Genomic DNA, 13278 nt, shown 5'->3' on the forward strand with positions numbered 1-13278 from the left:
CAAGAATAGGGCCTTGCCCTACTAGATATCCAGTCTTACAACAGACAAATAAAGCAATGGAAGTGTTGTGGGGGCATTTTAAAGGGAGAAAATAAAGGATGAAAGATGACCTTTAAGCTGGGAAGAAAGGAAGTAAGGTTTATACACACAGCGGAGTATTATTCAGCCTTTAAAAAGAAGGAAATTCCGACACATGCTACAACATAAGATGGATGAATCTTGAGAATATTATATAAAGTAAAATAAGCCAGTCACGAAAGGACAAATATTTATAATTTCACTTATGATATGAGGTACCTCGAGTCATCAAATTTATAGAGACAAAATACACTGGTGGTTGTCAGGGGATGGGGGATGGGAGAATGAGGAGTTATTGCTTCCGTGTGTGATGACTGAAAAAGTTCTGTTGATAAAAAGTGGGGATGTTTGTATAAAAATGTGAATGTACTTAATACCAGTGAATTGTACGCTAAAAAAGGGTTAAGATGGTAAAGTTTATGTAATGTGTATCTTATCACAATTTAAAATTTTTAAAAATATAAATGACAGGAAAACATTAACTGAAGTTAAGGCAACATTTATTTGATTTCCTTATAATCATATTATCTAAGGCAGAGGTGGTGGTTACTTGGCAAGAATATGATTTCTTTTAATGTCTTCTATAGTTGAGAAATAATCATATTTCACTGGTTCAAATCTGAGAGAATGTGCTTCTAGCATGGGCTCCTATTCATGATCAATGCATTTTTGTGTCACCATGGTTTGATCAAACTTAATCACTGTTTCAATAGCAGGGCATGGCCAGTTGTGGCAGCTGCTCTGAAGGTCACTTGTTTTACTGTGGCCTGGCCAAGTAGAGTAAGAGTGGGTCACAGTGAGCTCACTGGTCTCTTCAGGCTGTGCTCTGAATGATGACAGCAATACCTTGGCCACCTCCAATGCAAGCTGATCCAACGGCATATTTTCCACCTCGACGCCTGAAAAAGAAAGCAGTGACTGAAATCTACTCTAATAAAAAATTAGATTAATGAAATAGAACTAATAACAATCACATTTGCATTATTCATCCTTATTCAGCTCATCTGCTCAATCTTTTCCCCAGTCCTCAATTTTGGTATAATTACAACAGGCAAAAGACTTTGGAAAGCTGAAAGTTTTTAATAAAAAACAAAAACAAAAACAAACAAAAAACACCAGAAGAGGGAGGCAAACTAAAAAGGAGATGAGTGGATTTAGGGTTAGAAGACCTGAAACACATACACAAGCTTGTGTGTGTTATGGGAAAGGAGTGAGAAGAGGAGGTAACTGGATAAACAGGGGAAGCTGGGGAAGGGGATGAACATTCACCTCCTTTGATTTATATACTGTGAGAGCCTCATGGCATCTTAGAAGAAATGTAATTAATAGTTTGTCCCTATGAAAGGGCAGATAATTTAGAAACTATCCATGTCCCTTTCATAAAAATTAGACGCTTTTAAAGTACTCCTCACTCCTAATATGATGACTTCGAGAAAATTATCCAGGAATTACTTTTGTATGTGGCAATCACCTATTTCAACCCAGTGAATCATTAAGTGAAATAAGAGTCACATTTCCCCTGGCCTAACAGGGAGTCAGAGTAATTTTTCAGCCTGACTTACTTGGTTTTGTTTGCAATTTTTCTACAGAGCAAAATGTTCCAAAAATAGAAGAGCTCCTCCTTCTGGTACTATCTATCAAAACTGAAAAGCACCAGACACACAAAAGGTTCCTCCTGGAACCCTGGAAGCAGTGAAAAGGAAAACTTAGACCCAAATGTCAGTTTGCTTAGATTTCATAAATTATGGCATCTAGATCAGTACTCACTCACTACTTTTTTTTTCTAAAATAGATTTATTTTACTCCTGTAACTGGCACTAAAATACAAGTGCCATGAGAAGCAGGGCCTCATTATCTGCTCATGCAGTGAACACAAGCTGAGTGGGCACACAGTGCACAGAGACTGGACACACAGAGGAAGAGCTTGGTTCTTAAGTGCAGAGCCACTAACAAGGTGACTGACTCATCTATGAGACCAGATGAAAAGCACTACGCAAGTAACTTGTTCCTGGTAAGAGCCAGTGCAGGAGACATGAAGAATGAAAAATGTTGCAGTGTTCTGGGGAAACCTAAATCCATGCATTTCTATAAAAAACAGCAAATCTGAAATGCAGCTATTTCTAGCAAATAATACCTTAATTCGTGAACCAGGTGTGCAGTAATTCTTGATCCAGATCCTCCCAGTGGGTGACCCAAAGCAATGGCTCCTCCATTCACATTGGTTTTACTTATGTCAAGATCCAAACTCCTCTCAACAGCCAAGTACTGGGGAGCAAAAGCTTCATTCACCTTAAAACAAAAATTAAAGCACTAACAAAAATCCTTACTCACAAACTAATTTTTAAATGAGAATGGTCCAGTCCTATCAATAGCTAAGTCTGCTGTTTCTTCCTATTTAAATTACCTCACAAAGTTATTTTATCTACAATCATTCTGCATAAAGCTATCAGGTTTGAAATGTGTACATTTACTAAATAATACTTTTAGTCAAATGCATCCCTTTGAGGAAATTCTCAGTAATCCCATAAATTGACACATACCAGACACGGTGGGATATTGTAGAAAGCCCACAGGTTTTAGAACTGGATGGATGGTTCAAATATTGGCTATACCATTTGTTAGGGTGTGACCTTGTGCATATTCTTTAAACTCTTTAAATTCATGTTTCCGCATGTGAAAATGTGACTGTGGTATCATGCTAAGAGTCACTGTCAAGGTTAGATAAAAATCATGAGTATTAAGTGTCCAGTGTATTACCCGAAACATGGCAAGTACTCCATAAGTGGTTGCAATTATTATTATTATTATGCAGTACTAGGAGCTATCCTTCCAAGAAGCTGACACACAACAAAGAATAAACCTTCAAAGCCACATACATAAAGGGAACAGTTACTATGTTGAAATGTGGCAGAACTGAAAAGTATATTATGTTATACTTACACAAACTGGCAATTACCTTACTTCAAGTTTATAGTACTGTATTATCATATGATCTTAATTCAGGAATTTTATAGATAAGGAAACTCATTCTAAGAAAGGTAACTTTTGCAGAGTTGGGATAAAATTCAGTCTTGTGCTCTTTCCTACTATACTTTGTGGTCTCTCAAGATGGTGCCTCATTTGTGCTTAGATCCACCATTATCTTTCTACTCTATATATAGAGCCATCTTCAAGGAGGTACTAAGAGACCTAGAATAGGTAGTGAAACTAGGCTTTTGAACCTAGGAAAACTATGTTCTGAGTTATGTCCTTCAGAATGTATACATTTCCAAATGATTATGAAAAACTTCCCAAAGTTGATATAGTTTAATAGTTTTAAATGTGAAGTCTAAAGTGAGAAATTTAGTGGTACCTATTTGCTGACACAAATATAATAAATTAAGCAGCCTCTTTGAGGCTCTGAACTGTGATCTGCTAAAAGTGGAAGAGATTTAAGGATAAACCATTTGTCTGAAATAATGGTTTCCTGTGTGAGAGATTATCATAGAGGAAATCACACCTGTGCCTACCCCTTCTCTATCAAGGTTAGATTTCCTTTGTTCTATTAGTTATTTCCCAATGCCAGGCATCACATGCTTAATCACCTAAAATTTTCAAATATTCCAAAAGTGTGGAATGTATATAATCATCTTTAAATGTTTCTCCACCTCTTCTTTTAATTATGCTTAAGACACTTTAGTTCTAATACTAACATTTAAAAAGAAATCACTCAATAAATTTAAGTTCCAGTGTCAAAAATGATAGGTGCATCCCAAATCAAGCTACAACTATCGTATAAAGCCAAAGATACATTTAAGGGAGGGGGCTCTATCTGGCGAGAAGGGCAAGAAACTTGTAGACTTGGCACTAAATATTGCTTTTCTATCATGTCAATTATTTTACATATATTTTTTCACTTTAATCTATTAAGTTAAAGTTACTTTTCTCCCACCTTATCTAATATTCAACAGGCATGTTAATAGTCTAAAATGTAACAGTTTTATAAAGTAGTAAGAAATTCCCAGGAATTTATACTTGAGTAAGAGAAGTCAGGCAGTTTGAATATTCAAATATAAGTAAAGCATTTTAACCAGGTGGGGAAAAGTATCAACACAAGGCATCTAATGAAGGTACTATTTATTTAGATGTACATCATTTGGAAAGGCTAACTACAATGAAATTCAAAGAGCAATGAGACCAAATTAAAGTCATTTATGCTATAAAAGTACACGGTTTATTCATGTTGTTAAAAAAAAAAAAAACACTTACCTCTACCAAATCCATGTCCTTAAGACTCAGTCCTGCTTTCTTCAGTGCCCCACTAATAGCAGGGACAGGACCTATATAATAATAAAAATCTTCTATAAAAATATAGAAATAAATGTCATATTTATGTATCAAGCTTCTCCTTCTTTCCAAGTAAGGAAGAAATAATGCGGCAGTTATTAGTAGCCACAAATCTTACTATCTTGACAGTACCTATTAAATGAAGTGACCATAAAGAGGCAGAAAAAGGGTCCAGGCATGGTGGCTCATGCCTGTAATCTCAGTAGTTTGGGAGGCTGAAGTGGGAGGATCACTTTAGCCTCCTGGGCAACACAGCAAGACCCCATCTCTTAAAAAAAAAAAGTACAATAATAAAAATAAAATGGAACCAAGGTGAAAAGTTGTTTATACATTCAAACTGCAGATAAGAGAATTACATGAAAAGTTCTATCATAAACGGCTTTAAGATTGAAAACAGCCAAAGGAGTCCATATATGGGATTTTTCAGTCAGTTATATTAATAGATTATAATTGATATCAAAGAGCAAGGCAGACTGAGTGTTCTCCTGGGATCCAAGCCATATGCATTCACAGCACAGAAGTTATTGTGGCTACACTCTGAATTTTCACGCCCATTTGGATAAAAGACAAGAAATAGCAGTATCTCCACATGGGCACAGAGAGATGGGAAACTATGAGGCACTTCAGGGAAGGTTTTATGAAGTAAGGTGATGTTTACAACTCCAAAGTTAGGCAGGAAATTTAAATAAAACATAACTCCTAATTTAAGAAATGCAACTCCATCTAATAAGACTTCTGAAATAAACTTTAGCTCCCAGATTTCTGATGATGTAATGAGAGTTTAATATTGCTCATAATTTAAGTAAATCCATTATTTTTTCTCAAAAGGTAAAAAATTTGGGTAGAGAAGATTATCTACTTCTCAAGTTGTTCTTAAAGAATGAAACTGCCAAAAATGTCTACAAAGAAAAATATGTAGTATATTCTGCTGAATTCAAGTAGTCAAATATTCTGCATCAAGTTTCACAAGCATTTTACCTTATAAAATGGAAAATCAGTCTTTACAAGAAAGGCATAATGAAACCTAAATATAATGTTTATAATGTTTTGTCACACAGTTAAAATGCTCTTTGGACAACAAACCATGTGCTTATTGATTAGGACTATCCAGTTAATGCATTTCAATTTAAAATGCCAGTTTCATGTGGCTACTGATTTACTACAGGATCTAATTCCAGATTCTCTTTGTATGTCTAAAGCACGAAATTATGAAAATGAGATGGGTAGTCAGTAGTAAAGCATCAGTTATCCAGCCTGGTCAGGGGAGGAAGTAGCCAACAGTGGTGACAGACACATAAAAGGTGGACAATGTTCAGACCACTGTACACACTTCCTTGTCTGCATAAACAACACAGCAAGCATGACTTGGTATGTTCACTTTAACTCAGAATCCACCGTAACAATATGCTAGGCCATAACTCGATTTTTAAAGGACTCTTCCCAGACCACTGTTATTTACTGGGACTTTAGGAAGGTTTAGTATTCTTGTTAGGAAAAGGAGACCTTATTTCTAGTCCTGATTCCTGTCACTAATAGCTGTGTGACTTTGTGCATCTCTCTGGGCATCAAGCTACTCATCGATAGTGCTCTGAATGGGTTTTCAACCTTTTTCTCTTTAAGCATCAGAATTCTTTCTGCATATGATGCCAAGTAATGGATAATGCCAGACTGCTCCACTTGAAGAGGCTCAAAGTTCCACCCACCAACCTCTACCATTGCCACCCGAGGAGTTCCAGGGAGCGCTGTCTTTCTATAGCTGTGTATTTCTTCAGAACCACTACTATTCTTTTCAAGTCATGGCTTTCCCCCCTTTTTTTGGTCTGCAGCTATTCTGCAGGGCTAAGGATTGCTAGTCATTAGGTAATCATAGAACTGAGGACCACTATTCTTGTAAGTTAGATTAACAAACCAGTTCCCACTAGATACTCAATAACTTATTCTCCCCACTTATTCATCTGGGATGCTTCAACGAGTTACTTTGTTTAATCCCATCACTATATACAAGTGACAGCCAAGCTTCTAGATGAAGGGGGCAGCTGATACTGTGGGACATCTGGAATGTACAGCTCTGTTTAAGCCCTGAGGAAAAATGACAATCCTACCACAGTGGCATTCTTTGTACTTTAGGGCAAATATTCAGGCCCAGGAACAGAAGGAAGGAAAACAACACTTTCTTGGCTCACTGGCTATGCTAATCTACCAGAACCTATTAAATAAGGTTAAACTGAAAAAGGAGTATAAAATAGCCAACCCATGTCACATACATTTGTTTGATCATCAAAAGCATCTAGGTGTATGGGGGGAGAAAACCAACTCTGCTCTTGGGCTGGGCGTGGTGGCTCACGCCTGTAATCCCAGCACTTTGGGAGGCTGAGGTGGGCGGATCACCTGTGGTCAGTAGTTTGAGGATCAGCCTGGTCAACGTGGAAAAACCCTGTCTCTGCTAAAAATACAAAAATTAGCCAGGCGTGGTGGCGGGCACCTGTAATACCAGCTACTAGGGAGGCTGAGGTTGCAGTGAGCTGAGATCACGCCACTGCACTCCAGCCTGGGTGACAAAGCAAGACTGTGTGTCAAAAACAAAACAAAAAAAAAACAAAACAAAACCAACTCTGCTCTTGGGCTCCACTCTGGACTTACTGAAACAAAATCTAAGGGTGTGGGGTTATGAGTGGATTTTGACAATCATCTGGGGTTGGGAACCACTGCCCTAGATATCAAAATAATAAATGCCATAACAACATATGGATGTTTAATTTTTCCACCACCTTCCATTTCTAAGACAAAAGTTATGTTTTGCCAATAGTGGATAGCCGAAAGCTAATAAGCTTTTAAGATTGACTTTTCATATGTGTCAAAATATCTTGCAGTTCTTGCTGACATAAATTTGAGACACATAGTGAAAGACGACAAAATATGAACATGCCAGCTTTCTTTCTCAGGAACTCTATACAGAGATATGTCTTCTCTGAGGGACATAGCAGCAAATATGGTTGAGTATTAATCCCAAGTCAGTGTAAGTGGTATTGTTCGAGTAGAACCTGTAGGCTTACACTGAAGGATCTCTGAGATGGCAGGTCAGTAACAGGTTATCCTCCTCCTCTCTTGGAACCCACCTCAGAAAACAGTTACTCAAAAAAGGGCTAAACAATCTGAAACCTATACCCTAGGGCAGGCTTTTCCTTAGAGTGGGAGGTTATATGTAGGTGGGATATATCAAAGTTACTGAGCACCAAATTTTAGTTTTCTAAGGGAGGCACCTAATGGGTTCCCTGTTCCCCCAGAGAATGACAGGAACTATTAAAATTCAGCATCGTGTGTGGTTCCTAGGAGTGCATCCAGCAAAAAGCTCTTTGTTCTACTTCTAAATCAAATATTTTAAGCCAAGTCTATACATGTTTATAGACTTCCAAATTTTTTCCAGCTAGTACTTTTTTTGCTAATATTCACCTGAGCAAGAGGAATATTATTTTGACTTCCTGAGACTATGCGTTTAACTCACAGTGAAGAGAGCACTTGATTTCAGAGAGACTTGGATTCATACCCCGGCTGTCACTTACTGATTTGGAACCTTATAAGACAACCTCCCTAAGCCTCAATTTTCTCATTCACAAAGAAGTTTCCCTTACTGGAGATGTGGGAAGACTGAATGAAGTACTTCCATTGTGTGTAAAACAACCAGCAAGGAGCTGCAGTACCACCTTCTCCATACACCCTTCTCTGTTTTACCCCAGGATTTCTCCCATCTCATAATTTCTTTTATTTTGTCAGGATCACGTAATTCTTCTGTTATTTTCTGTGTGTTGATTTCTAAACTCTCAAAGGAACAATAAGATATGATTACTGTGTGTTGATTTTTTAAATCTCAAATGGACACTAAGATATGATTACTTCCTCCATGGCGTTTACACGGTCTTGGTTTTTCTATTGTGTCTAGGACAGTTCTTCATAAAGATTTTTTATTTAAACTGATTACCAATCTTCTTTTCTCTACAGGTGACCTTGGTTTGGCCACTTTTTCAGGACTCTGAATGCCAAAGACTTACCTCCGGAAATATTATAGAACCAGTTTGTTTTACTATAAACTTACCAATACCCATGATAGAGGGATCACATCCAGATACAAAGTAGCCCACAATTCTTGCCAGTGGTGTGAAGTTATGTTTCTTAACAGCATCTTCACTAGCTATGATAACAGCTCCAGCACCATCAGCTATACCCTTGAAAATAAAAATACTAGATTAACTAAAGGCTAAAATAATCCAGTTAATCAAGGTTTGAACTAATGGACTAGTAGTATTAGGAATATGGCAGTACATAGGAAGCCAGTGCACAGTGTGAGATACAATTAGAAAAGTGGTACTGTGGTGGATGAAGGAGATTTTTTAAGGCACAGAACACAACTTTACTAAAGAAAAAGGAAAACGGTGTCAAGGAAAAACTTTTATCTAGATGTGAGTAGATGTAAGAAGAAAAATGATGAACTGTATGCATGAGAAAAAAAAAAGTTTGAAAACCAAAATAATAAGCCAGATAGATTTGTTTCTGAAATTTCTTAGTTCTGAAAAAACTAAGAAATCAGAAGAGTATTATATAAATATGAAAAGATTTTGTGTGGGACTATGAAAACCCAAATTAATTGAATACGAACACTATTAGTTTAAGCTAAACAACTAAAGACTGGCATAAAAAGTATTTACAAGATACTTCATGATTATTTTTGTTGAACACACCAGGAAGAATTCAAGCTAATCTGTGTGGTGATACCAACCGATGCATTCCCTGCAGTGACAGTTCCATCTTTCTTGAATACTGGAGGAAGTTTCTGTAACTGTTCCAGGGTGGTTTGGGGCCGAGCATGCTCGTCTACCTGCATTGTCTGTTTTCCTTTCTTTGTCTTCACTTCAATTGGTGCCATTTCATCATTGAAGTAGCCAGCATCATTAGCTGAAAAATAGTAGAGAGACTATCATAAGAATAAAAGAGAGAAACAAGAAAATAAATCAAACATATTATTCAGTTTAATTTCTGATCTACCCTTTCCTCACAGTCTACTTTAATATTGAGTCTTTATTAATTTTTGAGACGGAGTCTCACATTGTCACCTGGGTTGGAGTGCAACGGCACAGTCTCGGCTCACTGCAACCTCTGCCTCCCGGGTTCAAGTGATTCTCCTGCCTTCCCAGTAGCTGGGATTATAGGTGCCCACCACCATGCCCGGCTAATTTTTTAATATTTTTAGTAGAGACCATGTTGGCCATGCTAGCCTTGAACTCACGACCTCGTGATCCGCCCTCCTTGGCCTCCCAAAGTGCTGGGATTACAGATATGAGCCACCACACTCAGCCTGAGTCTTTACTATTTACTTACACAACTTACCTTCCGTATTGGAGGATTTACGATACCATCATGTGTTTATGTAGATGCATTTTGCATCTTTTAAACATTATATTTTTTAACCACAATTTTTTTTTCACCAGGTACTGCTAAGACTGTTAGCAGCATTTGTCTGTTAGCTATAGATGTAATGGCACTAAATGGATTTAATACCCCTTTTAAACTTCTTTTGGTGAGATAAGCAATTAAAAAGTTACCAAGTTGTCTATGCCACAAAGTAATCTAACTGAAACTTAATAGTGATAGGCAACCTGAAGAAATTATGGGAGCAGTCACTAATACAATTATAAGTAAAACATCTTACCTACTTTGACCTCCACTGACTAGAATGTACTGTAGTAATCTATAGCTTCGGAAATAGGGTCAGGAATAATACTAACCTTAATTTTGATATCATCACTTTATAATTGGCAAAATACTTTCCTTATGTGCCCTTATTTCGTTTTAAAACAACCTTATTAGATAAACAGGGAAGGCAAATATTGTTACCTCTATCTTACAGAGGTTCAGTGAATAAATGATATGACTGAGCTTGATAAGTTGTGCATGGTAGAAGTAGAAACAGAACTGATAACTCTTGACTTCTAGACCAATCCTCTTCCACTATGAACATATAAGTAACAAAACACAGATGAGTTAGATGGCATCAGTTCTATTCCACTTATCCTTCTGAAATGCTAAGATGGACTTTATCCTCATTACTTCAAGCATTTAATATTCCTAAATAAGAGTTTCCACTTGCTTTAACAGTTTAATTTTTTAAATATCACATTTCTTCAACTTGCTGCACTGCTAAAAGAACTGCTGTCACGTTGCCTGTTTTGGACTGGCTCTATAGCAACCTGCTGTGCTACACCAGGGCACTCTAACTAGAGTCTCGGACTAGTTCTAAGTCTCTGAGTCAGGTACGATGATTCTTAATTAGGAGTGGGAGAAGGAAAGCATAAAAGACCCAGTGGGTCTTTTCCAAATACATTATCCCTTCTTATGATTATGATATGGCTTGTGGGAGAGGACATCCTCTATATTCCAGTTGCCACAGTGAGCTATCACCTCTGACAGAGTGTATCATATTCCTCATCATGTTCTATTGACAACAGGACCAGTTCAGCACAAAACTCAAGGGTCCATCTAGGGTCAAGTAGCAATACCACTTTTTAAATAGTACTAACTTTTTCAAAAGAGAAATTCCCAGTTAATTTTGCAATAATTAATAAAATATCTGATCATCTAAAAACAAAGGAATAATGAAAAGATGTAATAATTCTTAAAGGTGTGATTTGTAAATATTATATAACCATAATAGAAATGATGAAAATATTTCCTATAGATATTTATTCTATAGATACTGATATTTTCCAGTTTCACTCACCAGCTTTCCATCTCTGCTGTGACTGCAGGGCGTATTTGTCACATTCTTCTCTGCTTATTTTGTGTTTTACAGCAAGATTCTCTGCAGTCATTGCCATGGGGAGCTGGACATGCTGATCTGTTAATGATACCCATAAAGAATCTTCCAGCTATTAAAAGACATTAATAAAGTGACTTGTTAAGGCATTACCTTTTAAAAGTAATGTTATAATTTCTTTAAATAATCAACACTTCCAATAAAAGTAAAATTAAGACTTTCTGATAACCATTTACTATTATTATTCATATTCAGTTCTGGGATATTTTTTAAAAACATTCAATGTCACACAATAAAATGCACACATTCTCTGTCCCTCTCTAAATGTGGGGGGTCTAAGAACAGCCAACAGGACTAGACATGCATGGTGAGATCACAGAAGTTACCCTACGATCAAAAATTAAATCCTCAAGGTATATTTTGTAGAAAACTTGACAATGAGTCTTCATGCAATGTTTTCTTATAGCCATCTTTGTAAACCAGCCCTGATCTCTGTAATAAAGAGTATTATCTGTTTTTCTTTTTCATCCTGCGCCTCAGTGACAGGAATAGCTGGTTCTATTGGTTACTATGCGGCTGAAAAGAACTTGGGACAGGTTCCCAGAGTTACAGAAAGGTTGTTAATTATTATTCAAGTAGTTAGTCTCTGATAAGTGTGCCCCACTTTGCTGCCTCATCAACGTTTGACTCACTGACCTGTCTTTATAAAGGATATCTCAAATGTGTTTGGTGGCTAAAATCCACATAGATTCTCTTAAGTCTCATTCCTTTCAACTTCCAAAAAGGCCAGGTGAGAAACTGGGTGAACAGTGTAAGTCAAACATTACTATAGAAACATTACTATAGAAAATGCTAAAAAATATAAAATGTCAGTAGCCCTTTCACATGGGAATGAGAAGAAAATGTCATTCTTTATCAGTATTGTACCATCATTCTCAAGTTGTAGCTCTCAAAGATAAAAGAATCAGTTTTTGTTTGATTTGGGACAATATAATCTGTATTCAAAGATGTTTTCTGTGATGATGAAGAAATCTATTCTGAGATTATCCCAGAAATAAAACTTCTATAAGTCACGTTTAAGATTTAATTACTCAGATTACTAATTGTTTAGTAGTGAGATTAATTCACTCTTTTGTCTATCTTTTTAATCTACTTCTTCCCTTCCTCCGTCTCTCCCACGCCTATGGCCACTTACACAGGATAATAACACTACTAGAGGTCTGCTGAGATAGAATCTAATTTCATATGGATTAAAATGTCAAAACTAACCACCAAAATAGAGTTTTGAAATAGTTTACAAACTTCTAATCATTCATATCTTGCCAATCCTCATCAACGAAATTGGCTTCAAAATTAGTTTTCTCTCCCATAAAAAGGTATGTTATTAAAAGTACTTATATAATGCTAATAAGAACTAATTCTTTTAAATTTTTATGGTTCCAACCTTGATATCTGATCCAAGCTTGGTTCCAAAACGCACAGTTCTGACACAGTAGGGAGCTTGGCTCATGCTTTCAGTTCCTCCACATAAAACAACTTCAGCTTCTTTAACACAAATTTCCTATTTGAAAACAAACAGCAATAAAAACTCCTTTTACCATACCCAAACAATGTATTAAGAAACACACTGATTTTACAAATTAACGGTAAATCTAACAAATATTGTACTGTAGCTTATAGTGTCTCATAAGGAAATGCTTTTAAAGTAACTGTAAAGCAAATGCTAAAGTATCCATTACCAAGATGTAAAACTAAAAGGTTTCAATCATGTTTGCCTGAGTAACAGGCCCTACCTACATGTGGCTAAGAATAGTAATTCTTAACACAATATAAATCTTGAAAATCAACAGATATTAATATCTGGCATAAATGTACAGCAGATAATAAAGGAAAAACCCTTTAAAAAGGCAAAAGAAAAATTTATCCCATTAATGGATGTATCTGAATGAGACCAGAGATTTACAAGAACTAGTTCAATCTGGGTGGCTCATGAAAAGGAAACCACTTCATTCTTCCAACACTTTCCACTGTTTATTTGCCTTTCTCAGAAAGGGAGCAAATAATGAGCC

The 13278-nt window shown here is 36.5% G+C and overlaps 1 protein-coding gene across 1 annotated transcript in view; it reads right to left on the bottom strand.

The window, feature by feature from the left end:
* Positions 1 to 561: 561 nt before the first annotated feature.
* Positions 562 to 13278, bottom strand: part of ACAA2 (acetyl-CoA acyltransferase 2) — a 28475-nt gene continuing 15758 nt past the window's right edge. Inside the window, 7 exon segments of the mRNA NM_001131319.1 lie at positions 562 to 977; positions 2213 to 2367; positions 4327 to 4397; positions 8495 to 8624; positions 9176 to 9351; positions 11174 to 11321; positions 12654 to 12770. Of these exon segments, the coding sequence (NP_001124791.1) occupies positions 893 to 977; positions 2213 to 2367; positions 4327 to 4397; positions 8495 to 8624; positions 9176 to 9351; positions 11174 to 11321; positions 12654 to 12770 (882 nt within the window). The 3' untranslated portion in view covers positions 562 to 892.

The sequence above is a fragment of the Pongo abelii genome, chromosome 17 (genome assembly GCF_028885655.2).
Source record: "Pongo abelii isolate AG06213 chromosome 17, NHGRI_mPonAbe1-v2.0_pri, whole genome shotgun sequence".
In the NCBI taxonomy this organism is placed as follows: domain Eukaryota; kingdom Metazoa; phylum Chordata; class Mammalia; order Primates; family Hominidae; genus Pongo; species Pongo abelii.